The following is a 27,082-nucleotide window of genomic DNA, read 5'->3' as shown; positions in this document are numbered from 1 at the left end:
ATAATATTAGAGTTAAGAAGTCTATAAAAAAATTCTAAAAAATAAGTGAAATGAAATGTATGAATATACGTGGTTAAAACACAACAGGTATTTGACAACAGGGTAACGGCACGTTCACAAACGGCAGTGCTTCCACGGAGGCAGAGCCGCGTCGCGCAGATGCAGATGCAGATGCAGGTGCAGGGGCCGGGGACGGGAGAAGGCCGGTCAGGAGCGGCCCGCAGAGTCGGGGGCTGCCTCCCGCGCGCCGTCAGAGTCGCACGAGACACCGCTCAAGGCGTACATCTCCTTCAGCACCATCAGAGCCGTGTCCTCTGACCGCCTGCCGGCAGACAAAAGGGTGTATACCACTTGTCCGAGTGTCAACTGAGCAAGGTCGCGCGGGTGGGAGACACCATCCGCCCCTCAAAGCTCAGAGAGTTGGCCGCTCGGACAAGTGGTCGCTCGGACAAGTGGTCATTCGGAGAAGTGGACATTCGGACAAATGGTAGGCCCCCCCCCCCCCCCCAGACAAAACCCAACCTCGAACGAACCGAGGCTAGCGCGGAGTCAGAATCCAATCACGGCGAGACGTCTTCGATAACGTTTTGCTTCAATTACTTCCTGGGTTTTTTTTTCTTCTCGTAATTTTTTTTAAACAAAATCGTTATATACCTTTTGTTAAGTGTTTTAAAAATTTAATACTCTTTATAAAATGTTTTTTATAAACGTATAAACCAATCCTTATGTCAACCCTAGCATGAACTAAGAGCATGCAATTGGATTGTATAAAGGTTTTAAATTTTTTACATGTATTACTTAATTTTATGAACATCATTCAATAAACAATATATTTGGATTTCCCAAAACCCTGAAAAATAAGGTTTTTAAGGTTTTGGGGAAACTAACTGTAAAAAAAATTAACTAACTAACTTAGAAAATTAATTGCTTTAATAAGCTATCTTTTTTAAAAACTTTCTAAGTTATCAAAGTATTTTCTTAAAACAGTATGCCTTGATTTTATTTGTAACTGTTACCAATAATAGGGCTTTTTATGATTGCGTAGCAATTTTTCTGTCGCAAATTTGTTGCAGGGGAAGGATTAAAAAAACTTTAGAAAAATGCCTATAAATCTAAAAACTAAGACACGTTATGAATTTTGGTTTTCTAATAAAGAACCGTAATTTACTGGTCTATTAACTGCTCTTGGCTTGACAATGAGTTATGGGACACACTTTATACTGTATCCTAATTCGGTCACGGCCCAAACTTCTCGTCGCATACCCTGAAAATAAACCATCGACTCATGGCAACGTCTGTCATGTTTCGGATTCCGGATTGCCTTGGTGGGAAGTGAGTGAGCTTACAATCTTTTTTAAGCTAATTTTAAGATATTTAGCTCGCTGATGCATTTCATCACTAATCATTCAACCATCCTTCCATTAATTACTTGTTGGTAATAGTTTGACAGCTTGTCTGGATTCGACCAATTAGTGACCATTTTAGACCATTGCAATTTTCCACCCATTCCTTACTGGGAGTCGAACCCCCAAACCCTCGCTCCAACTTGCACTACGGGGTCGACTTCCACTCAACCACAGGACCCACGATAAACCAAACAAAAAATACAAACACGTTGCAAAGAAGCTACAGCACAATGTCGGTGAAATGTTTGTGACTTACGGCAGTCATGATTTAGTGTTTTAAAAACACCCATGCTCAGTGCTTACGCACGGTATCTCGTTTTCGTGAACGCAGAATCTCAGTCTCCGAGAGAAACCGACTATAATGTCAATAATATTGCTCTGCCAGCCACTCACTCTGGGACGATCATGGAAACGAAGAAAGCATCATCAATTAAATGGCTAAAATTTTCATCAAATCTTGCTAATCATTTGTGCGCGGAATCCAGTGCAAGGGACCATCAAGACGGATCCGTATTTCATATGATCGAATTTAAAATGGGATATCACCTCTTATTTGTTGCATTTGGTTGTAAAATAAAATCGTGGTTTTATTGTTATTTATCGCCGGCTCCCGTCATCTTAGCGAGATAAAATATATAACAGTATTTACGTTTTCATCATATGTTTTTTAAACACAAAAAAAAAGGTCTCATCGAAATCGATCTATTAGTTTTTGCGTGATTCTCAAACAAACAGACACACTTGGGTGGTTTTATTGTTATAGGTGTATCTCCTACTTCCGACATCTTAGTGAAATAAAAATATATACTAGGTTTTTTTTAAGTAAGATTATAAGATTTTGAACACAAAAGGTTTCATCAAGAACAGCCTCGAACAACCAAACAGACAACTGTAGTCAGGGCCGCAACTAGGGAGGGGGGGGGCAAGCGGGGCATACGCCCCGGGCGCAAAGCTGTGGGGGCGCGTTAAATCGCTTGCATTGTAAAATTCCTTCCTACTACAGCTGGTAACTGGTAAAAAGTTTTTTTTTTAACTTGCATGCCAGGAATGTCTAATCTGATTTACAATATAACGTCTCAACATAGCACCATTTTTTTCCGTGGGAGGGCCCCCCGAACCCCCCCCCCCCCCCTCGCTTTATTGGTGTGGTGTGTGCAAAAAAAGAGGGGGGGGGATGCATGAATCCATTCATGCCCCGGGTGCCAGAGACTCTAGTTGCGGCCGTGTGGCAGCACTGACCAGTAGACGAGGTGGCTGGCTACGGCGAAGACGTACTGGTTGAACAGCTCGAGGGGGGCTTCTTGCAGCACGTGGTCCACCCGGCGGCCGCCGTTCAGCCGCCCGCGACCCGCGCTGCAAGGGGGCGCCGCGGCCTGGCGCTCGTCGGGTTCCTGCGCAGAGCACCCGGAGCTCTCGCGAGAACCGCATTCATGTGTCAGTGGAGTCAACTTCTCGCCCATCAGTAGAGACCCGGAAAATTCGCGGGTTCAATGACCTCCAGGATAGACTCCAATATCCTCTACACACTCGGGCAAATGCCAACTGTTCATTGGCTGCTGACTTGTGATTCGTCTCGACTGGGTGGCCTGTGATTCGACACTTCTATGAGTGAGGGTCTCTAATTGGCCCTCAGTCCTCCAGATTAACAGCGAACCAATGACAGAAGCAGCACTAAGATATAATTATTTGAATTTTAGCATAACACGAAATGAACCCGCGAATTTTCCGGGTCTCTACCCATCAGTAGAGACCGGAAAAATTCGCGAATTAATTTCGCGATAGCCTAAAATACAAATAGTTATACCTAAGTGCTGCCTCTGCCATTGGCTCACAACTCACCTGGATGACTCTGGGCCAATGAGAAACGCCCGACCAAAAGCTTTATCGAATAACAGGCTGCTACGTTGGGACGTCTTACAAGACAGCAGCCAATGAGTGGGTGGCATTTGACCGAGTGTACGTAGAACTATGTATGGAGTTCATCATGTAGGTCATTGAACCCGCGAATTTTTCCTGTCCCTACTTATCAGATGTAGATACAGAATAAATTATTAATAAGTTTTTTGACGTGACAACGTCTAATAAATCGATGAACGCCGGCTGCACGCACGAAAAAGTGTACCCGTTACGCACATTGTCCCGTGACGCGGTGTCCCGTTACGCTCATTGTACGCTTGCGCCGCATCTGTCTCCCTTCCACTCGATTGGAACAACCATCGATTTGACTTTTTCGAGGCACGTTAAACTTGAAACACTCCCATTCGTTTTTTCCTACTTTTCCTATTATCATCGTCCTATCCTTTAACAGAATAACACAGATTGGAAGAAGTTAAATAGCTAACATGTATGTATAAAAGCTATAGTTAAAATAATCTGTTCGTTAAAGTAATAAACATATTTGAATTAATGAGTGCAAATAAAAGTAAATTTATCAATTAAATTGTAGATTTCATTTCACTCCTTCTTTGTATCCATACAAAATAGTGATAATTCAATAAAATTGATTCAATTTAATTCATAAATGTATGCAATCATTTCATCAATGTTTTGTTATTACGTTGTGACGTTAAACTATCGTCCGTAAACCAACTTTACAGACAACCAATTTTTTTATTGAACAAAAGATAATAGCTGAGAATAGAAAGGCTGCAAATGAAAAAGAAAAAGAAAGCCTTTTAACGCATCCTGTACTCTCGCATCCGTTCACAGGAACTTTTTGACGCCTCTTTTGGCGGTTTATTCCCACGTTGCCTTACCTCATTCTGCTCGATTTATTACAATATTATAAAGTCTATCTGACATAAACAATTACAAAATATCCAAAAATTAAATTACACTTATAAAGCTAACATCTATAAGTCTTTTCTGGTTTACATTTTCAATCACACCATTCACATAAAAAAAGAATTGTACTTATAAAGTTAATTGAACAAATCAATAACTCATCTCCATACGAATTAAGAAAATCGAACATACTTTAAATAAAATAATATAAATATGATAGCTTCAATCGTTAACCGTTACGAAAACTGAGGAGCAGCAAAGCACAAGCAGTGTTACAAGAATTCCGTAGCATCGCTGCTGCGTCATTTCTCCCTCTCCCCTGCCTACTCCCCTTCCGGCCGTTACAACTAGCATATAGCATGCTACACTACGTACCTATCCCCCCCTTTTTGTGCCTCTACCGGTTTCCCCATCACATACCTAACCATTCCCCTCTTGCGATAGGAATTTTCGTAACGCTCGAAAATTGTTGCCCCTTCAGCTAATAAGTTTCATTTCAAAAACTCTTGATTTAAAATCACGATTTAAAAGTGAATATTCAATATGTAGTTTCACGCCAGTGCTGCTGCTGCCATCTGTGTTTCTAGTAAGTAACTTCATAGCTGAAATTTGATACGTGAATTCGTGATTAGAATGTTGAGTCTAATACAGTACAATCACAGGTTATTTGTCAGTTTAGTGTTTGCAAAATTTATATAAACCGGAAAATTCCGTTTCTAGTAGCTTCAGAATGATGTGTGTAGTATCCGCAGCCATAAGGCCTCGTCGCACCCCATTGCTCTGTGTCACCGCAGGATTGCAGGTGAAACAAATGTGGCACCGAATATCAATGCCGTTACACCGCTCTCTTCCTGATGGTTACGCTTCTCGTAACGCTCTGTACATTACAGTTTTTTTTGTCATGCTGACTTTTCTTTACGCCTTGATGATATCGCCTCGACATATTTTTACCAGCTGTCAAAGAAGTTAAACTCCACTAATGTTTCGGTAACAATCCTAAACATGATATTGTAAATAATGTTTAACCTACACAATTGTATCGGAATATTTGCCATACTGCTGCGGAGCAGCCGGGAGATCCCAACTCATGCCTGTAGAATGCGTAACCGCAGCCTGCCCCTCAACTCCGCCGCTCGCTCCAGCACTGACGTCACAACGTGCCGAGGCACCGTTGCGTAATGCGGGTTACCAGATATTCCGGCGGGCCCTTCACTGAGGTTATGTAAGGTCCTGGCCGTCAGGCTAGCCTGCAGTTCACAGGAATGAAAGCCACAACCACTAACCCGAACAGTTCCGAAGTTTACCGAAGTAAAAGGTTAGGTTAGGTTCGGTCATTGTAATAAATAATAATTCTTTTTTTTCGGGAAAGTAGATTAGTTTAGGTTAGGTTATCGTAACTAAACTGAAAGGTTTTTTAGGTTAGCGTTACTTAAATTCTCTATGACTGTAAAATATACGATTCGGTGTTTTTTTTTTTTTTTTCAAGAACGATCGGCAAACTTCGGAGAACTTCGGGAGTTTTCGGGTGTGGCTCTCATCCCTGTGAACCATATGGTTCTGACTGGCGGCGGAGTGAGTGGTCAGTATAACCACTCACCACCAGGGGCGCTTGCGTCCCTGGTCAAATATTCCAGATACAAATAAAATTCAAAGCGGACCACGAGTCCAAGTGCCCAACCCCCGCATGGTAGACTCTTTTCTACTCTGTCCAACACTTCATCCAGACCATCCTCTGTCTCCTGTAAATTCCTACACGTAATGCATGCCAATTTGCATCCCGCATGAATGTGCCCAGGGTTTTCCCTGTGCCTATGCAGGTTTTACCTGGGCCCAACCTAGTTAAGGTCTAGATTTAAGAGTGAGGGGAGTTAGTCATGGCGCCAATCGTTGCCATGGCTGGCCAATCCCCTCCTAGCACATGATGCATGCGACCCTCTCCCTGCATGGCTAATCCCATCATGACTAGGCGTATAGGCTTCGGCCTGAGACGCACCTAGGTCCCTCCCTAACCCGGACCCCTCCAAAATACACTTAGTTTTAGTTAGGTTAGAAAAAAAATGTTAACCATATGTTTCCCTGGGGTCGTGTGTGCGGAATAGTCATTGTTGCTAGTGGACCAGTGAGTCCCGCGGCGTGACAGCAGCGGTCAGGCGAGCCCGAGGACCTGTATAGCGAGGCGAGTGACGTAGTGGCGGACAAGTGTGTGGACAGTGGCTAGCGGACAAAATGCCACAACAGGAGTGTGTATTTATTTGGTCAATTAGGTTGTAATAATTTGGCAGATGAACGTTAGACTGTTTAAAAACTAATAGATGACTGTAAAATTTGAGTGTAGTTTTCCCCAGTTCGTAACGATACAAATCATACAATCTCAGACGGATTACCTAGTCTATGTATGTAGTGGGTATCGTTTTTAACTTAAATTCACCTAAGTTATTAGGCTATTAGTTAGCAAAACCAACCCGTACCTGCATAAAGGCCAATGTTAATAGTTTTTTTTTAATAGCGTGAAAGGAACTCGCTGGAAAGAATCTAAAAAAAAAAAATGCCATAATGAAGTGAGTATTGTTACACAAACATGTTAACAACACATTTGCAAGTAATTGGCGTTAAACTTCATTATAACAAAAAAATAATCCCTTTCGGCACAACCTACAGGGTTAAGTAGATTTAGAATTACATATTTCTTCTGGAAACGTCCTGGGACTTATATAAACTTCTGGAGAATTTTCAGAACGTAATGTACATTGTACTCCATTATTTCAAAAAGATCTACTAAACATTTTCTAATATTCCATGCCGCGAAAATGTTTCAAATGATTTTAACTAATTTCATCCAGCACTGAATAGCTCAGAACAAATTTCATATTTTGCCCACTAAGGTACTTATGCATTTTTTTACCTCCAAACACAATTTTTCATTCTTTGCACTAATACGTAGTCGTATAAATATTTGTTTTGGACAAAATTTTAAGATAATGTAAGATGATTAATAATACAATAATACGCTAATTTTTAATGTGATGATTCGTCTTATCAAAAATTGTTTCAACCAAAGGATATAGATAATGTTTATAATTGTTACAATAAATTATAACGGATTTTTTAACATTACTACCAGAATTTTTTTTTCACCCTCTGCATTTTTGGTGGGTTACATAAAAAGTTACTCAAGACAAACGTTTTAGACATATAAAATGTTTAAAATTAATATAAATGGGTTTTGTAATGTACATGGTACGAAAGTTAGTTTATAGTTTTATTACAACCCCTGGAAATGGTTCGTCTTATATCAAAAACTGTTTCAGACAAAAGTTTTAGATTCCTTTTGGAAGGTTTACAACTAATTGTTGTGGATTTTATAGTTTACGTAATAAGGGAGCTATTATTCCCCCCCCCCCCCTTTTTTGACCCATTATTTTATTATTATTATTATTATTATTATTACCTTTAACAGCATTGGTTGGTTGTATCAAAAATATTTTCAGACAGATTTTCAGATAATTTTTATAATGTTTATGAAAAAATGTGAATCGTATTGATAGTGTACTTACTAAGTGAGTTATTAATTTCTTTGTCCATCAACCCTAGTTATTTTCCATTCCTTGCAATAACATTGGTCGTAATAAAATAATAATTTCTGACAAACATTGTAGATGATATTTTTAGGTTTTACAATATATAAGAACGTATTTAACAGCGTACATGATATAGGATTTTTTTTTATTTCTACCCTTGTATTTTTTACTCCTTGCAGGAATGGTTTGTCTTATAAAAAATTGTTTCAGTGATTAGTTTCAGATTTTAACTATAAAATTACAATAATATGAACGTATTTGACGGTGTGCACGGAAATCAAACAGGAAATATGCACGTCAAAAATAACCACTCATAATAGAATTTTGAATGCTGTTGACCAGGCCACACGCACTATTTATGTTGTTGCAGTTATTAACAAAAGTGCCAGTCAACAACATTAGTTTTACATGGGCCTACAAATTGCTGTCGATTTATAACTGATAATTACAGTGCTACGTATCCAAAAATCTAAATCTTCAAACAACAAACTTAAATTTTATTTGAAGGTCGATATACTTATTTTTACTCACGGTTTTTAGATATATAATTTTGTGAACTGTTAATTATCTGTACAAATAGTTATATTTCTGGTATCGGTGAAATTTTAGATATGAAATTATTTGTCGAAAACACATATATTAGTTGCAGTACTCGAGTGCATGTCTGTACTGTAGCACCCTTGCATAATTGCATATTTCCGCACTCTGACACTTGCACACATTCTTATACAATCGAACACCTGCACTTGTAGGCTTGTATACTTGTATACGTACTTCTACATATCTTAAAATATTTGCGTTCCCTGCAAATTTCTTATCCCTCTAACTGTGGAGTTTCAATTCCAACAACCAAGTGTGGTGGCAAACGCACCCATTTATTTTTATGCGCAGCTATTTTTTAAGTTGAGAGTCTACTTCTAAGTCCTGTGACAGGTGTAAAATTGTATTCTGGTAGTATAATATGTTAAGTTGATTATACACAAATTTTAAATTTCAGAGGTCTACTGCATGCATGCGGCGGGACTTTGACATATAAAATTGTATAAATTATACCTTAGCCATTCTGTTTTTTTTTTCCTTCCACTTATATTATCACTTCAGGGCAATGTAGTTCTCCACGTGTGGTACGATGTGTAATGTATAGGGCCATGCATTTTTCGCGAAAAGATTCCGAGAGTAGCTGGAAGTTGAAACACTGTAACATCGTCTGTGTATCGTGATTGGGCGAGGTTCTTTCAGATACACGTCTACTGATACAACGCCAATCATAGCAATTCAGTGAGGAAGCAAACACGTCCTGAGTGGCTCTCTTGCAGACGGTCGCCAATCAGAAGGAAGAAACCGCTGGTGCGGGTATAGCTAGTTGCAGTCTAATAGGCGTTCGGAGTTTTTTTTCGCGAAAAATGCCTGCCCCTAGTAATGTATAGAGGCATGCATTTTTCGCGAAAAATCTGAACACTTTTTAGACTGCAACAAGGTATACCCGCACCTGTGGTTTCTTCCTTGTGATTGGCGACCGTCTGCGAGAGAAGTTGTTGCCTTATTTGACCGAGCCACTCAGGACGCGTTTGCTTCCGCACTGGATTATCGTGATCGGTGTTGTTACGAAATACGTGTACCTGAAAGAAACTCACCCAATCACGAAACACAGACGGTGCTACAGAGTTTTAACTTTCAGCTAGTCTCGAAATCTTTTCGCGAAATCTGCACGCCCCTGGTAATGTACAACTGACATCGCTCCAGATTGGCGCGAATGTCTCGGGAGTGATGAACTAACGTCCTCTTCCTCGTCCTCCTCGCGGTCCTGGAGCGCGCCGTTCCTTCCGTCGTTGAAGAGGGCGTTCCAGGCGCTCTGCGCGGAGTCCACCAGCCTGCTCTTCAGGCCCAGGCCTGCGCTGCGCACCGCCTCTTTCAGCTCTGCAACACCACACTCCTCCGCTCACTGCGGGACCAGTGCAGCAGCTACAGGGCTGTCATTGTTAGGGACACCTGTATTTCACGAACACATTTCGTGTCAAGGTATTTCACAAAATACTGTAGCTTTTCTCCTGTGGTTATTGGCTGAGGTCGGTGAGAGGTGTCGTCCCGCTCTTGACGGGGCCGATGAGAATGTGGTCACCGTACTGCTGCACCTTCACAATTTGCCATGACTAGAGACCCGGAAAATTCGCGGGTTCAATGACCTCTAGGATATACTCCAATATCCTCTACACACTCGGGCAAATGCCAACTGTTCATTGGCTGCTGACTTGTGAGTCGTCTCGACTGGGTGGCCTGTGATTCGACACTTCTATGAGTGAGGGTCTCTAATTGGCCCTCAGTCCTTCAGATTAACAGTGAACCAATGACAGAAGCAGCACTAAGGTATAATTATTTGAATTTTAGCATAACACGAAATGAACCCGCGAATTTTCCGGGTCTCTAGCCATGACTCTTAGAAAAAGCTACAGTGTTTTGTTAAATACCTTGACATGAAATGAAAAAGCGAAATACATGTGTCCCTAGTCATTGTTCATTGAAGTGAAACTTCCTTGCTGAGGGGGGCTACCATTTTCGAACGTTACGTAAATTCCGAGCGCATGAAGTGGTGGGGAACCGGTGGAGGAGGAGAGTGCGTCAGCGGCGACGCCACTCCAACGCAAGCGCTAGCGGTCGAAAGGGAAAACGGCAAGGAAGGAGGGGGAGATAGGTACGTAGCGTAGCATGTTATATGCTAGTTGTGACGGACGGAAGGGGAGATGGCTGGGGAGAGGTATAAATATGACGCAACAGTGAAGCTACGTAATTCTCGTAACGCTGCTTGTGACTGTCTGGTCCTTAGTTTTCGTAATGTCTAACGACTGTCGTTATCATATTTATTTTTTATTTGTTCCTTCATTTGAGATCATATCTACATGCTTACTTTTCTCAGTTATCAGCTCTTGTTAAATAAAAAAAATACTAATAATGTATCTTTATCTATAGCTAATAAGCAATAAGTTTCACATATTTCCCACGTGAAATCCATGCACACATTTTTTTGTTTGTTTGTCTAGTGTTCTCTTAAAAATACGAGTACGAACATTAACGGGTAAAATAAAAGTAAAATTTTTATTATCTACTAACTTAAAGTTCTAGTGAATAGCTATTTTAGTTCATGGTTTCGTATAAGAGGGAAAAAATTCAATATTTTATTGCCGCGTATAGCGACGCGATTTTACAGGAAATTTGATCGTAAGCAATAGAAAATAATATAAAAATATCCTAAAAAAATTTAGCAAAATCATCCTCGAAATTTAAAATATATGTTGGGTTAATAATGTTGTTCGAAAGAGTAAATTTTTCCAATTTTCCGGGCGAGAGCTTCCATAAGTAAATAGCACAGGCTCCGCTAAGTCCAAGGCCACTGCTGCAGCAGCTAAGATAGGACATCCAAGAACTTTTTAGGTTCGCATGTTGGTTATTTTGTTTTCTTGTCATTGGCATTATTGGAGGTATTATTCCCTGTAAAGTTATATCATTGCTGTCTTGTATTTTGTGTTTCGTCTCAATTTCCCCCAAACAAATATTTGCCAAATATTATTAAATAGCAGTAAAATTCATGCAAAAAAAACCATGATCCCTTACATAACCTATAACAGCTTAAAAAATGACGTTTAGTAAATATCAAGTAAAATAATTTGTGGCCCAAAAAAATACAAGATAGTTATCATAATGTATTTGCAAGGAAATCCCTTAATTATTAGTAATTACAAGTCAAATGAAATTATCACACGGAACCTTATGTCTAAGAACAGTGGATGATGTCTGATAAAAAGGACAACCACCAACGAAATCATTCCGCATAAAGAATGAAAAGAGTATTGATGCCACAATAGTTTTTTTTTTTAAAGGATAGGTATATTTAAGGCGAAATCGCACTATTTTGAAGGGTTCGTCACTAAGATGAGATGTCTTAGACGCAGATCTTAAGTAATCATTTAAAGAACTGAACTGACAAAAAAATTAATTTGAAGTACTTCTAAAGTTTACTACAAGAAATTACAGCAAACACTTCAAGCAATACTGTACTTTGCAAATCGCATAAACGCAACAAGTACAGTACTGAAAAGTTTTCACTGGGCTTATCATTGAATTTATAGAAACTTGTTACAAATACACAAGAGCAGGTGAGTAAGATATGTGTAATAATAAATTTTTTAAGTTTATTTTTTTTTAGTTTTTTTTTCCTGTAAAAGTGAAAAATGTAGATGTATGCCTTTCTGCGTTTAACGATTCATACGTGTGTATTTTATTAGCACATTTACACTGTGGAAAGTTGTACATTAAGATATTCATGGGGTAAGCCAGTCTTGTGCTTTATTTTTTTTATAAACAGGATGAATAGGAACGACTTTCCTACACTCGGATTACCAGCAGGTGTCTTTGTGATTTAAAGCTGTCACAGTTTACGCTAAGAAAATAAACAAAACAAAATAATTTTAAAATGTTCTTTTTTGACACTTTCATCATTCGTTTTAATTAAATGCAGCAAATGACCTTTACTCTGCTTCAAATGTCATACCACTCATATTATCGCCTATTCCCAAACTCCTAAGCTGTGGCGGGCTGGATGATGCTGAGAGTAAGTGATCTTGAAGTGATGTACAACTTTCATGGACTCCCTACTCATTTAGTACTTACACATTAGTAGTATACTTTGGGGGCTCCGGGGACAGGCGCCAGGCGGTGGTGGTGGTGTCGGTGTCCGCCATATTGGATTGTGACGTCACGGCGGCCATTTTGGATGGTTGTGACCTTGACCTTTGACCTTGACCTTGAATTTGATCCTCAAAAATCGCCAAAATTATCCAAAATTGGGCAAAATTTGCCCAAAATTCCTCAAAAATCGTCAAAATTTCCATTTCTGTGGAAAAAAGTTCCGCCAAAAAATCTCAAAAAATTCCACAAATTAAAAATTTCTCTTTTCGAGGGAAAAATTTCCCGTTTCGAGGGAAAAATTCCTGTTTTTAGTCCTTAAAAATCCCAGTGGCTGAAAATTCCTAAAACTGGCTTAAGCATCCTTAACTCAAGCCTCAGTTAAGCCATTTCTAGGAATAAGGATACCATGACCGCCATCTTGGATTATGTCGCCACCGTTGCAATTTCCGTTACGCCCGCCATCTTTAAATTTACTATCCGATTTTAATGAAATTTTTTTAAAATTATAAAAAAATTAAATATTATAATTTTAATAAATTTTTTATAAAAAACAAACATTTACGACACGGAGTTCGGAGTCCTCGGTTCGAACCAGGTGAGGGCAAAAAAAATTAAAAATGGTGACCGATCCTTCCCCCGTGGTGGGTGCTGGCAGACTGACTCCCACCACTTTTTTTTTCAAAGCATATATTTCGTCAGTGAGCATGACGCCACGTCCGCCATCTTGAAATTAGGACGCCATCTTTAAAATCCGTAATTATTTAGCTAGAAATTCGGGAAAAATTCCAAAATTCATCAAAAAATTAACTTATTCGAATTCTGTTTGATTAGATCGACTTAGGTCCTTGGTTCGATCCCTGGACGATACAAAACAACTTTAATATTCTTAAAAAATACTAAAAAAGTGTAAGGTTCGAGAAATAAAACACCACAAGTTCTTTTAAAAAAACTTTTATTACATATATACTACACTACTACAAGTACAAAAAAAACACTGACAAATTACTAAAGTTTTGTGGATTTCTCGATTTCCGCATCAGCCACCCACGAATTAAAGCGAGGTGGAAAGCCCCACCACTTGACGTAGGACAGTCCATTTCTTCGTTTTATAATCTTCTCCACCAAGTACGTATCAGGATACAACGTAGGCTGAATCTCTTCGGCATAGAATCCGCCATGGATAGGTTTATGGTCCAAATCTTCGAGGTAGTAGGTCCTAGGCTCTGATTCACGAACATGTGTCACACGGAAAAGTTCGGGACTCCAGTTCGCAGTGAAACCTTTCTCGAAGATACCTTTCTGCTTGGAGATTCGCACAATGTCACCGACGTTAGCTTTACGCTTTCGTGGATCTTTCTTCTTCGTGTTGGAAAACACTGTTTGAAGCAGGCGATTGTCCGTTACGTCCTTTGGCTTCATTTTCGTGGTAGAATGCACCGTGGAATTATACTCGCTTATTAGTTTCGGCAAGATGTCAAGCCACTTGTAATTTCCGTTAGCCGTGAACTGTCGCCACATCTTGGAACGCAAAGTTCTGTTAAACCTTTCGACAACGGAGGCCTTGACGTTACTAAATGTAGAGTAGTGTTTGATGCCATACTTCTTCATCAAAGCCTTGAAGGTTGCATTGTAGAATTCTTTCCCGAGGTCCGTTTGCAGGTGCGACGGTACACGTCCATCACGCAAAATATTGTTCATGGCCTTGGCTACGTCAGTTGCAGTCTTTGATTTTACAGGTCTAGCCCAAGCGAACTTGCTATAAACATCGATGACTGTCAACATGTACTTGAAACCTTTATTCAATCGGGAATACGGTATCATCTCAACAAGGTCCGCCTGGAATAAATCGTCAATTCCACGAACTATGACTTTGCGACGAAGGTATTTTCGTCTAGCAGGAGCATGAAGTTCGCGAGCGATTCCGGTTCGACTCATTGTATGTAGCCGGCTTCCTTCAGTTCTTCAAGTATGGAGACTATTTCGTTGATGTGCGAATAGTTTCCTACACTAAGCGAAGCATGTAGAATTCTAAGGCGATCAACTAATTTATTAGGGTCGTCCCAATATACATAGTCAAATATCTGACCACTTTCTAGCTTTTTTAAACCTTCTCCGTGTATTGTTAGTTCACTGAAGAGATTAGCGAGAATGTCCATTTTTTCATGATCTTCGTCTTTATATACACCACTTTCTGGATCGTTATCGCGAAAATGTGCATTGGTTAGCTCTAGCAGTTTTTTGTACTCTTGTAAGTCGTTGTGAGAATATCCTTTAGGTTCCCTGCGAAACAGCAATTCGTACAGACCCGGAGTCCCGCGCGTTTTGAACTCTGCTACGCGCACGATGTTTCCTGGTAGAAAGTCTATTTCTTTAGCACCGAGGAACCACTTATTATGTTTTCTGTACACTCCGTAGGTCGTGTCATTATTCTGGCTCGTAAACGATGTCAGGTATGGTCGGACCATTGCATTAACTTGATGTCCCTTTTTCGGTATTTTTTTCTTGTGCATGGACTCTGTACTTGTTAAGTCCTCTTCTTCTCGATCTGGTTCATACTTTCTCTTCTTTACAGTCGGCATTTCATCTTCAACTTCTGTCTTCACAATGAAGGCTGGTTCTTCCTTGTTTTTAAGTTCGTCGAGGTGACTAGTGATTGGTTTAAATATCTCCTCATTTTCCATCTCACGTGCAAGTCTGGTTCGTCTAGCAAGTAAATATTTTTCGCGAACAGACTGTATAGCTCGATGAAGGTCACTGGCCAGGTCCGACATTGTACTGGCTGAAAACTTATTGCAAGACCTCCTTATATACTTTTTTATTCGTTCGCAGAAACTTCTTTCTTGTGTTTGGCCAAATCTGAATTTGTTGACGATTGAGATAGTGATGTTTTCAGACTACTTTGAAAAGTCCTCAGATCGTCACGTCTTTGTGAATTCGATACTTCGATCATGTCGCGAATGCGAGAATCCGAAGCTTCCACGCGCTGGTCTATGGCTACGAGGTACACTATTATTTCGTCTTTTGCTCGTTTTATTTCTTGGCCAAGTAGCGAAATGTATTTACGTATTTCAGCATCGTGTTTCACGGTGCATAGTTCGGTACGCGGAGCTCGACTGCTGCGTCCAAATTTCGAAATGCTATGATTCATGTTTGACGATAAACTGATCGAAACCTCGTCTGTACCTGCCCTTATATAGCGGCCAGTCTTTGACTATAACTAGGAATCCGTGTTCTTCTTTCCAACACAAGGAGCACATGTCTTTGAATTCCTGAAACGTCATGTCGGTGTTTACGTGATCGTCGTAAGCGTGGCGTAAATTAAGTTCGTCCATGCGAAACAAAACTATGACATTCGCATTATCTCGCAGCAAATGTTTGGGTATTCTCCCGTACGTCTGACACAGGTATACGCAGACTACCTTGGCGTGTCTGCCCATGGAAAAGTACTCTTGTATTATGCCTTGCTTCTCACAAGCCACATCATCGAACACAAACACAGAATTAGGCTTTGCTTCGTCGGTAGACACCACATCGGTATTATCGCTAAACGGAAAATACTCCAGACCATCCACAGATCGTAGAACAGTTGCTAGGCGCTGGTACTTTGGCTGTTGCAACGACTTGGAATACAAGTAAACGTTCTCGAACCGAAGACCGTTTGGCTCCTCCAGTAAACTCAGTAAAACGCACGTTTTACCGCAGTTTGACGGACCCGCCATTATGCATCGTACGGCAGAAGGCAACAGTAAGCCATGTCGTAATTCACGCGCACTAAATACATCGTCTTGCGTAATGCGCACGGGCAAACACACGTCTTGCTTGACGACCTGCATTGTACTAAAGTAATTGTATAAAATCAAACACATTTATACTTTCTGGTCAGTTGTGCGTAATGACTCGAAGAGGTAAGAACAAAAAACACATCGGTGCGGGACTCGTAAACTCGCTGATAAACAATCTGCCATTCGAGCTACACATTCCCGGCTACAGATTCTGCGGCCCCGGCACGAAACTAGCGAAAAGGTTAGCTCGCGGTGACGTGGGCATTAATTCTCTGGACGAAAAGTGCAAGCAGCACGATATCGCATATTCATTAAGCAAGGATCTGGAATCCAGGCACCGGGCCGACGAGATATTGGCACAGGAAGCCGAGGAAATAAGCAAATCGTCGGACGCGGGACTAGGAGAGAAATTCGCAGCGTGGGGCGTATCTAAAATCATGAAGGCAAAGACGAAATTAGGAATGGGTGCTCGTCGCCGGACCAGGTCTCGCAAGCGCAAGATACAACGAAAGAACAAGAAAAAGGGAGGATTTCTTCCTTTGCTTTTGCCTGCATTGGGTGCTCTAGGCGGCCTCATCGGTGCAACGAGCGGTATAGTGCGGGCAGTCAACACTACGAAGAATGAGCGCAAGCAGTTAAAAGAAGCACAGCGACACAATGCCAGCATGGAAGCCATTGCCATCGGTAAAAAAAACGGCGCAGGACTCTACTTGCAACCTCACAAGACAGGACGAGGCATGAAAAAGAAACGAATGAAAAAATCCTAAGTTTCCTACCGAAACGACCGCTCACCAACGTAGATTTAATAAAGTACGCACGCAAACTGAAAATACCAAATTTCCGCGGTGTGTTTATGCGAGATACTTTGCCCAGCAAGCCAAAGACACGTGAGTGCGCCATAATTAATTTAGACACGTCGGCGGGTCGAGGCACGCACTGGGTGGCTTACGTAAAGACAGGAAAAAAAGCTACTTACTACGACAGTTTTGGAAATTTACGACCTCCGCCAGAACTTAGGTTGTACCTGGGCCGGCCCACTACGTTGTTTTACAATTACGAAACGGAACAGAAGCCTAATCAAACAAATTGCGGAAACTTGTGTCTTCGCTTTTTAACAAACAAAAATTAGCTGACAAATAAAAATTGCTACTTAAAGGTTGTGCAGTGATGATAATTTATTAGTCATGTCGATAACACTTACCTTGACAGGTCACGCATCTGAGCTGCGGGCGGTTCATTTCCCGCCTCTGGATTTAGACGGAGAATGGTGTATCGGACTCGTAGATTTTCAAACGTATAATGCCATACCTAATATCGACGAGGAAAACTGCAAGATCTGCTTCCTGATAAGCGATGGGACCGCTCATGAAATACAGTTACCTGTTGGCTCTTACGAAATTGACGACATTGCAAATTACATCAGGGATATGTTACCACAGGATGTAGACTTTCAACTGCGTGGAAATCCAAACACTCAAAAAAGCATTCTAACATGCAGTGAAAATGTCGACTTTACGAAACCTGGCACCATAGGTACGATGCTCGGATTCGAATCAAAGGTTTATGATACGGGAAGAACGTACGAATCTACGCGCGCAGTAAACATTTTGCCTGTGAATGTCATAATAATAAACTGTAATTTGGCAAGTGGAACGTATCTCAACGGAAGACTAAGCAACATGCTGCACGAGTTTTCGCCGATGGTCCCGCCAGGATATAAACTGGTCGAAGTACCGCAAAGTATCATTTACGTTCCAGTCGTCGTGAAGTGCGCACACGAAGTCGTCGTCAGAATCGTTGACCAGCGAGGACGATTGGTGAATTTTCAAGACGAAGAAATTACATTACGTCTGCACTTGAAGCGATGGGAATAAAGTTCGTAACACCGAACAGTTATAAAAGAAATCGTATTATCGTGAATAAGAACAGTTATAAAAGAAATCGTATTGTCGTGAATAAGAACAGTTCTCTACCAGACATCGGTGCATTAACACCTTACAACATAAAGTATCTTCTCAGTATTGGACAAGTGCCGAATAAATATGGAAGACGAAATCCTCAACGTGGAAGATCCGGTCATTTTTGATGACAGCATTACGAAAATGGAATTGCACGAGTACCAGCCTTTCCTGCTCGGACCGTACGCACTACCATCGGAAGTACGCATTGCTGTACAGCACCAAGATATTTGTACTTTACCTTCGCAGTCATTTCTACGTATAAGAGGCACGCTTACAAAAGCGGATGGTACGCACCCGACAACGACTTCAATATCCTGCAATGGTATTCTTCACCTAATCGAGCGCATTACTTATGTACTCAATGGTGTCGAGGTAGACCAGACGAGAGATGTAGGCATAACATCTGCTATGAAAAATTACCTTTCGCTCACGCCAAATGAACTGTCTGCTGCAAAGATGGCCGGTTGGGCTCTCGAGGATGAATATAAGCTTCCGGTTTATGCCGAAGGGAAGTTCGAAGTTTGTGTTCCTCTGTCCATGCTTCTTGGATTCGCTGAGGACTACAAGCATATAATCATTAATTCGAAACAAGAGCTCGTACTGCTTCTAGCCAACACGCACATTAATGCAATTGTCGCCGCTGCAGAAAACCCTCAAGATGTCTCGCTAACACTTCAGTCTATCGAGTGGATGCTGCCCCACATCCAAGTGAGCACCGTTGAGCGAGTCAAGATGTTGAAGAACATAGAAAATGGCAAGAACTTCGATGTGCCATTCCGATCCTGGAGCCTGGAAACTTATCCTGGCTTGCCTCATATTCAGCGTATCAATTGGATAGTAAAGTCCAGCTTCGCTACGGAAAAACCAAGATACATCATCGTCGGACTTCAGACCGGAAGACAGCTCAATGCAGGAGTAAGTCGCTCCGTATTCGATAACTGTCAAATACGTAATGTAAAAATATTTTTAAACAGCGAAAGTTATCCGTACGTTGACATGAACATGGATTTTGAAAGTGGAAGATTTCTTCTAGCATATCAAATGTATGCCAAGTTTCAGCAAGCTTACTACGGGCGGATACAGTCACCGATACTGAGTCCCGACAGTTTCAAGAACAAGGCACCGTTAATGGTGTTTGACGTTTCCAAACAGGATGATCGTATAAATTCAAACATCATCGACTGTAGGATCGAGATAATGACTAGCGGAAATATTCCGCCAAACACCTATGCTTTTTGTCTGATACTTCACGATCGGCTTGCATCGTACAATTGTCGAGACAAACTTGTGAAAATTCTGACATAAATACTGTTTCGTTTTCGATAATAATTTAGTTACGACCGAGCATTGCTAGCCACAAGATGTACTGCAACCTGCAAGGTTTCCAGAGCCAAAACGGATTCGTGCTCAAGGAAATTGGCGTCACTCACGACGGCCGGACTCGAACACGCACTTTCCGACCTCCGTATCCGTGGAAACTACTAGACGAAAAAAGTAAACGGTCGAATGAATGGCTATGTAAATATTATCATGGACTAGAGTGGGACGAAGGAAAAATTCCGTACCACCAAGTGAAAAACACTATTGAAGATTTACTACTGCAAAACGAAATAATCTACGTCGCCGGACCTGAACAGAAGAAATGGCTACGAGAACTGTGTGACGTCGGAGCAGCTGAAATTGTGGATATACAGACCGACTACGGTTGTCCTTCCCTGCGCAACCTTAGTGCAATATACGCCGTGCAGCTACGTGACAAGTTTGAACGTGTCTGTGCCTGTACAAACTCGCAGTTAATGCAGAAATGGCACACACAGTGTTAGTAGGAGCCTGCATATATAAATGTCGTACCTACGTACGTGCCTTCAGTTGACGTTCGGCCTGCAAGAAGATGTTTATGTTTCATCCTGCTAACGTGTACGTGAGCGCAAGACCTAGCTTCAGCAGTGTCGAGTACAGCTACTGGGATTCCAGGTATCTACGTACATATACAGAAACCTGTGATGGAGGCGCTCAGCATTGGCGGTTTGAGCACTTTCCTGTGTCCTACGAACCGACTCAGCAGCTGGTAGATTGTTGCGAACCTGAAAACTGCGCCGTCTATCACATGAGACCACACACAATCCTTCCTGCTAGCATCGCTGAGGTAGTCGCCTCGACGAACTTAAAAACAAGGAAGAACCAGCCTTCATTGTGAAGACAGAAGTTGAAGATGAAATGCCGACTGTAAAGAAGAGAAAGTATGAACCAGATCGAGAAGAAGAGGACTTAACAAGTACAGAGTCCATGCACAAGAAAAAAATACCGAAAAAGGGACATCAAGTTAATGCAATGGTCCGACCATACCTGACATCGTTTACGAGCCAGAATAATGACACGACCTACGGAGTGTACAGAAAACATAATAAGTGGTTCCTCGGTGCTAAAGAAATAGACTTTCTACCAGGAAACATCGTGCGCGTAGCAGAGTTCAAAACGCGCGGGACTCCGGGTCTGTACGAATTGCTGTTTCGCAGGGAACCTAAAGGATATTCTCACAACGACTTACAAGAGTACAAAAAACTGCTAGAGCTAACCAATGCACATTTTCGCGATAACGATCCAGAAAGTGGTGTATATAAAGACGAAGATCATGAAAAAATGGACATTCTCGCTAATCTCTTCAGTGAACTAACAATACACGGAGAAGGTTTAAAAAAGCTAGAAAGTGGTCAGATATTTGACTATGTATATTGGGACGACCCTAATAAATTAGTTGATCGCCTTAGAATTCTACATGCTTCGCTTAGTGTAGGAAACTATTCGCACATCAACGAAATAGTCTCCATACTTGAAGAACTGAAGGAAGCCGGCTACATACAATGAGTCGAACCGGAATCGCTCGCGAACTTCATGCTCCTGCTAGACGAAAATACCTTCGTCGCAAAGTCATAGTTCGTGGAATTGACGATTTATTCCAGGCGGACCTTGTTGAGATGATACCGTATTCCCGATTGAATAAAGGTTTCAAGTACATGTTGACAGTCATCGATGTTTATAGCAAGTTCGCTTGGGCTAGACCTGTAAAATCAAAGACTGCAACTGACGTAGCCAAGGCCATGAACAATATTTTGCGTGATGGACGTGTACCGTCGCACCTGCAAACGGACCTCGGGAAAGAATTCTACAATGCAACCTTCAAGGCTTTGATGAAGAAGTATGGCATCAAACACTACTCTACATTTAGTAACGTCAAGGCCTCCGTTGTCGAAAGGTTTAACAGAACTTTGCGTTCCAAGATGTGGCGACAGTTCACGGCTAACGGAAATTACAAGTGGCTTGACATCTTGCCGAAACTAATAAGCGAGTATAATTCCACGGTGCATTCTACCACGAAAATGAAGCCAAAGGACGTAACGGACAATCGCCTGCTTCAAACAGTGTTTTCCAACACGAAGAAGAAAGATCCACGAAAGCGTAAAGCTAACGTCGGTGACATTGTGCGAATCTCCAAGCAGAAAGGTATCTTCGAGAAAGGTTTCACTGCGAACTGGAGTCCCGAACTTTTCCGTGTGACACATGTTCGTGAATCAGAGCCTAGGACCTACTACCTCGAAGATTTGGACCATAAACCTATCCATGGCGGATTCTATGCCGAAGAGATTCAGCCTACGTTGTATCCTGATACGTACTTGGTGGAGAAGATTATAAAACGAAGAAATGGACTGTCCTACGTCAAGTGGTGGGGCTTTCCACCTCGCTTTAATTCGTGGGTGGCTGATGCGGAAATCGAGAAATCCACAAAACTTTAGTAATTTGTCAGTGTTTTTTTTGTACTTGTAGTAGTGTAGTATATATGTAATAAAAGTTTTTTTAAAAGAACTTGTGGTGTTTTATTTCTCGAACCTTACACTTTTTTAGTATTTTTTAAGAATATTAAAGTTGTTTTGTATCGTCCAGGGATCGAACCAAGGACCTAAGTCGATCTAATCAAACAGAATTCGAATAAGTTAATTTTTTGATGAATTTTGGAATTTTTCCCGAATTTCTAGCTAAATAATTACGGATTTTAAAGATGGCGTCCTAATTTCAAGATGGCGGACGTGGCGTCATGCTCACTGACGAAATATATGCTTTGAAAAAAAAAGTGGTGGGAGTCAGTCTGCCAGCACCCACCACGGGGGAAGGATCGGTCACCATTTTTAATTTTTTTGCACTCACCTGGTTCGAACCGAGGACTCCGAACTCCGTGTCGTAAATGTTTGTTTTTTATAAAAAATTTATTAAAATTATAATATTTAATTTTTTTATAATTTTAAAAAAATTTCATTAAAATCGGATAGTAAATTTAAAGATGGCGGGCGTAACGGAAATTGCAACGGTGGCGACATAATCCAAGATGGCGGTCATGGTATCCTTATTCCTAGAAATGGCTTAACTGAGGCTTGAGTTAAGGATGCTTAAGCCAGTTTTAGGAATTTTCAGCCACTGGGATTTTTAAGGACTAAAAACAGGAATTTTTCCCTCGAAACGGGAAATTTTTCCCTCGAAAAGAGAAATTTTTAATTTGTGGAATTTTTTGAGATTTTTTGGCGGAACTTTTTTCCACAGAAATGGAAATTTTGACGATTTTTGAGGAATTTTGGGCAAATTTTGCCCAATTTTGGATAATTTTGGCGATTTTTGAGGATCAAATTCAAGGTCAAGGTCAAAGGTCAAGATCACAACCATCCAAGATGGCCGCCGTGACGTCACAATCCAATATGGCGGACACCGACACCACCACCACCGCCTGGCGCCTGTCCTCGGCGCCCCCAAAGTATACTACTCACATTAAACGATTGTCCTTGGATGGAACTTAAAAGGACACATATAGAATGACACTCAGATATTATTAATAGTGTTACGAGCGTACCATATGCTAGGCCCGAGGCAGGCCAGTCAGTGGTTCACCAGCCTCGGGTGGGGGTGTGGTGACGCGCGGCGCATTCCTTCTCTGATCGGCTTCCCCGCCCCCTACCGTCCTTCCCCGCTACCTCCTATCGCGGCGCTTTGTTATCTATCTCGCCGTCAATCTGGAGGGTTCTGCGGTCTCCCAGGGGCCGCCGCGTGGAGTGGCGTGACCAGGACGCCACTGTTCTGGGAGCTTCGGGAGTCGGTCGACCCTGATGACGCGACACGTCAAAAGGGGTGCGAGACCATTCCAGAAGGGTTGGGAGTGGAGGGGGTCTGAGGGGAGAGTGAACTGCGTACCGTACGGAAGAGCGTTCGACTAATGGACATGACATTCTAAGCGTCGTAATTTAATTGATATTTAATTAATAAAATAGTATTTAATTGATTGGGCTAAGATTTTCGAACCAGTTTTCCCACCTTCACCATTTGAATGCTTCGAGAAGAAAAAAATACTAGTTTCACGAGAAACATGATATTTGCCCAATGATGCCAGAAGAAAGCTTGAACTCGGAAGTGGCCAACTCGTCACTCACCCAGGTGCAGCCTCATGCGGCCCTGGTGGTGAGGCACGAGCACCGGCTCCAGCGAGGCCAGCTCCGGGTTGACGAGCGCCTCCACGCGGCACGCCACCGGGTCGAAGGGGTGGAAGATGTTGAAGAAGGCCGGGCACGTGGGCAGCGCGAACTCCTCCCCCAGGTTCTCGTTGCCTCGCACGGTCACGAACAGGGCTGCGCCGCACACCGCACACCGGGCAAGGTCTCGCACCGCTTACAACTACTAACAAAGGTTAGCTCCAAACAAAAAACTTTTGGATATCTAAGTTTGCGCCACTGGGAATATTTGGATGATATTGTGAATTCTGTACTTATGCTCTTTCGAAAAGTCTTTATTTTTAATTTTTTTATATGTTTACACCTTTCAAGTTTATAATTTTATTTTTAAAGAAATTGTTGGTATTTGTCTTTTATGTATATAACATATGTTTGAATGCCCAAATTTTTTTGGCATATTTGCTTTTTTGTAGTTACGCTCAATTTAATTTTTATATCATATTCTTCTTTTGTGGTCACTTTATTTCTTGCTGCTATAGTGATTGGTAAATGGAACAGATGCACTTAAAAATTATATATGATATATATGTATTGTAATTTTTTTTATAATTTCAAATTTTTATCAAATTTAATTTATGATGCATTTATATATTAGTTGCACAGTATTAAAAGAAAATTAATTTTTAATAAAAATTGTATTGTGTGTTAAATTAATGTGTTTATGTTCATCATCTTTCAACCTACGCCTTAAGCGCCTTACAACCTCCTAGCGAATAATTTTTACCTCAACACAACTTGTAACGACATATGTTGGCCAGCAGTGGAACTACTTGCCACAATTTTTCTTGCAAATGATAAATTAACGCACGCTGGTGGATTGTCGAAATTCCTATTTAAATATTATTTTTCCTATATATCATTTCACCTTCTTGTCATTACTATCTTTTGAGCGCTCTTCCTGTAAATGTATCACAACAGCGCTCTCGTATGTTTTAGTTTCATCACATATTTCACAACTAGACGTCTGGTCAGCATTATCTAAATAGCGGTATAAAATCATGTTATGGTTTACAATCATGATCATTTGAGTGACATTTTAGAGCTTGAAAATAACTTTCAGTAAATATTTTATAAAGAAAATGTGAGACCCAACAGCTAATGCAATAGAGCTATTGGTATGAATTTACAGGAAAATCCATTAGTTAATGCTTGTGACTAGAAAATGAAATAACATACATGATATGTGAAAAACGAGCTTTACAGGCCAGACAAATGCTTTGCAGATGGTTCTCAAAATTATTCTTCCGCAATATTCTTTGATTTTAAAATTTAATGTTCACACTGAAAAGAGCTTCCAAACAAAACCCCTGAAAATGTTAAAACATTTTACACATTTCAACAAACTGAAGGATGTCAATCTGTGTGATACAAAAAACTAATGAAAAATTGTCGGCACAATTTTATCTTACACAAAATTAGGCTTTGTATAAAAATTAAATGTTTTTTCTAAGTTCTCAATAATAGAGGGAGTATGAGGGTTCTGGATCAATTATTTCTCTTGCCATAATTATGGCACAGTTGTTCGTAATATTATTGTATATAGGCCTACATATAATGATGCGTTCTTTGAATGGTTCCTGCAATAAGTAATATTTATTTAAGATTATTTTATTGGCATTGGTGGTTAAAATTAATGTCATAATAACCCCAAAACGTACAAAAAATTAATATGGAAACACACAGAAAACAAGCTAACATCATTTGATATCAAAAAATTATAAACATAGTCAAAACAGAAAATTCTTTGGAAGGAAATACAGCTCTAACGGACACAATGGACTAACAAGATGAAAAAGTAGCAACAAGAACAGTAAATAAAGACATAAAATACTATGTAAAACACAGATAGGTAATTATAGTTCGTTCTGGGACTGGTGCTAGGGGTGGGGGAATTCAGGGATTCGAGGCGGCCATCTGGATTTCGTCACTTCCGAAGGCCATCTTGGCTTTCGTCACGTCCGGTGGCCATCTTGGATTTTAGCTTGACCTTTGACCCCGGCGGACATTTTATTTTCCAGAACATTCCGCCTTTTTTTTCTAGAATATTACACCATTTTGTTTTTCTAGAACATTCCACCATTTTGATTTATGGCTTCACATCCACCATTTTGAAAATTTTTATTTCTTATTAAAGTTTAATGAAAAATTAAAATTTATAAATAAATCTTAATAATATTTTAATTAAAAAACCTTGATGACTTCATCATCGATCTCCTCACTCCTGTATTTGCACTTTTTGTTACGACGCAATCATCGAGCCCCCCACACCTGCACGTTGCAATTTTCGTTACTTCGATATGTTAAAAATAAATTTAATACTAAAACATTTTTAAAGAAATATTAAAAATTACTTAATTAAATTATAACATAATTATATCATCATTGTCTGCTAGAGGAAGCCATCTTTTAAAGCGGAGGCCGCCATTTTGATTTAATCTGTCATCGGATGTAGGTTTCTAAAGTACGTCAGTGTATGTAAGTTAGAGTTTCTATAACCTACCAACATTATTATGAACCTTATAGAATAAAAATCCGCAAAATCCACAGTTATTTAATTGCTGTGACCACCATTTTTTCTTAAAGACATAATCATTTATAGGTTTTAACTAAAATATATGTCATCAATACTATCGTTGTGGATGCGACGGTTTTAATAATGATAATTTTATTACTCCATCTTAGCGGACCAGAAATTTTTCAGAGTCCTCACAAGTCCGTGTTTGCGTACTCGTGTTTTAAAGCTGCATGGAAGCAGATATTTTAATGTTTGCGTAAAATTTTACTATTTTTAATATGATTTACTTGATGAATAAAGGTTCTACATTAAAAATAATGAGTATGTAGGTATAATTATATTTATTGAAATAAGCTCGGACACTACAAAACAAAATTCTCAAGAAAAGAAAAATACATACACATAAAACAAAACTATACAACAAAAACTGAAACCATATAGCAAAAAACGGAAACTATAAAACAAAAACTGAAACTATACAACAAAAACAGAAACTACAGGCCTACAGCAAAAATTGAAACTATACAACAAAAATGGAAACCATACAGCAAAAAATGAAAACTATAAACGAAAACGGAAACTATACAACAAAAACTGAAACTTTACAGCAAAAATGGAAACTATACAACAAATTAAAACAACAACACGCTGGATGCCCTTGGCCTTCTTCTCAACTTTGTCACCGCACTTGTAGGCATATAGTTTGGCCCGCAGACTGACAAACTCCTGCATTACTTCCTCCCCGCACTCATCCTTAAACTTTCCAACTATCTTTTTGTTGACGGGGGAGAAGCAAGGGTGGTCGGAAGGGTAGCAGCTGGTGTCGAATC

At 40.4% G+C, this 27,082-nt stretch overlaps 1 protein-coding gene across 1 annotated transcript in view; it reads right to left on the bottom strand.

The window, feature by feature from the left end:
* Positions 1-207: 207 nt before the first annotated feature.
* The window catches only part of LOC134531284 (phospholipase DDHD2-like), a 46,645-nt gene continuing 19,770 nt past the window's right edge, over positions 208-27,082 (bottom strand). Inside the window, exons 7-10 of the mRNA XM_063366977.1 lie at positions 23,660-23,854; positions 9,546-9,685; positions 2,646-2,797; positions 208-322 (exon numbers count right to left, since the gene is read on the bottom strand). Of these exons, the coding sequence (XP_063223047.1) occupies positions 208-322; positions 2,646-2,797; positions 9,546-9,685; positions 23,660-23,854 (602 nt within the window). The remainder of the gene's footprint in view (positions 323-2,645; positions 2,798-9,545; positions 9,686-23,659; positions 23,855-27,082) is intronic.

The sequence above is a fragment of the Bacillus rossius genome, chromosome 3 (assembly GCF_032445375.1).
Source record: "Bacillus rossius redtenbacheri isolate Brsri chromosome 3, Brsri_v3, whole genome shotgun sequence".
NCBI lineage: Eukaryota > Metazoa > Arthropoda > Insecta > Phasmatodea > Bacillidae > Bacillus > Bacillus rossius.
This window is presented reverse-complemented; position numbering and strand designations above follow the sequence as displayed.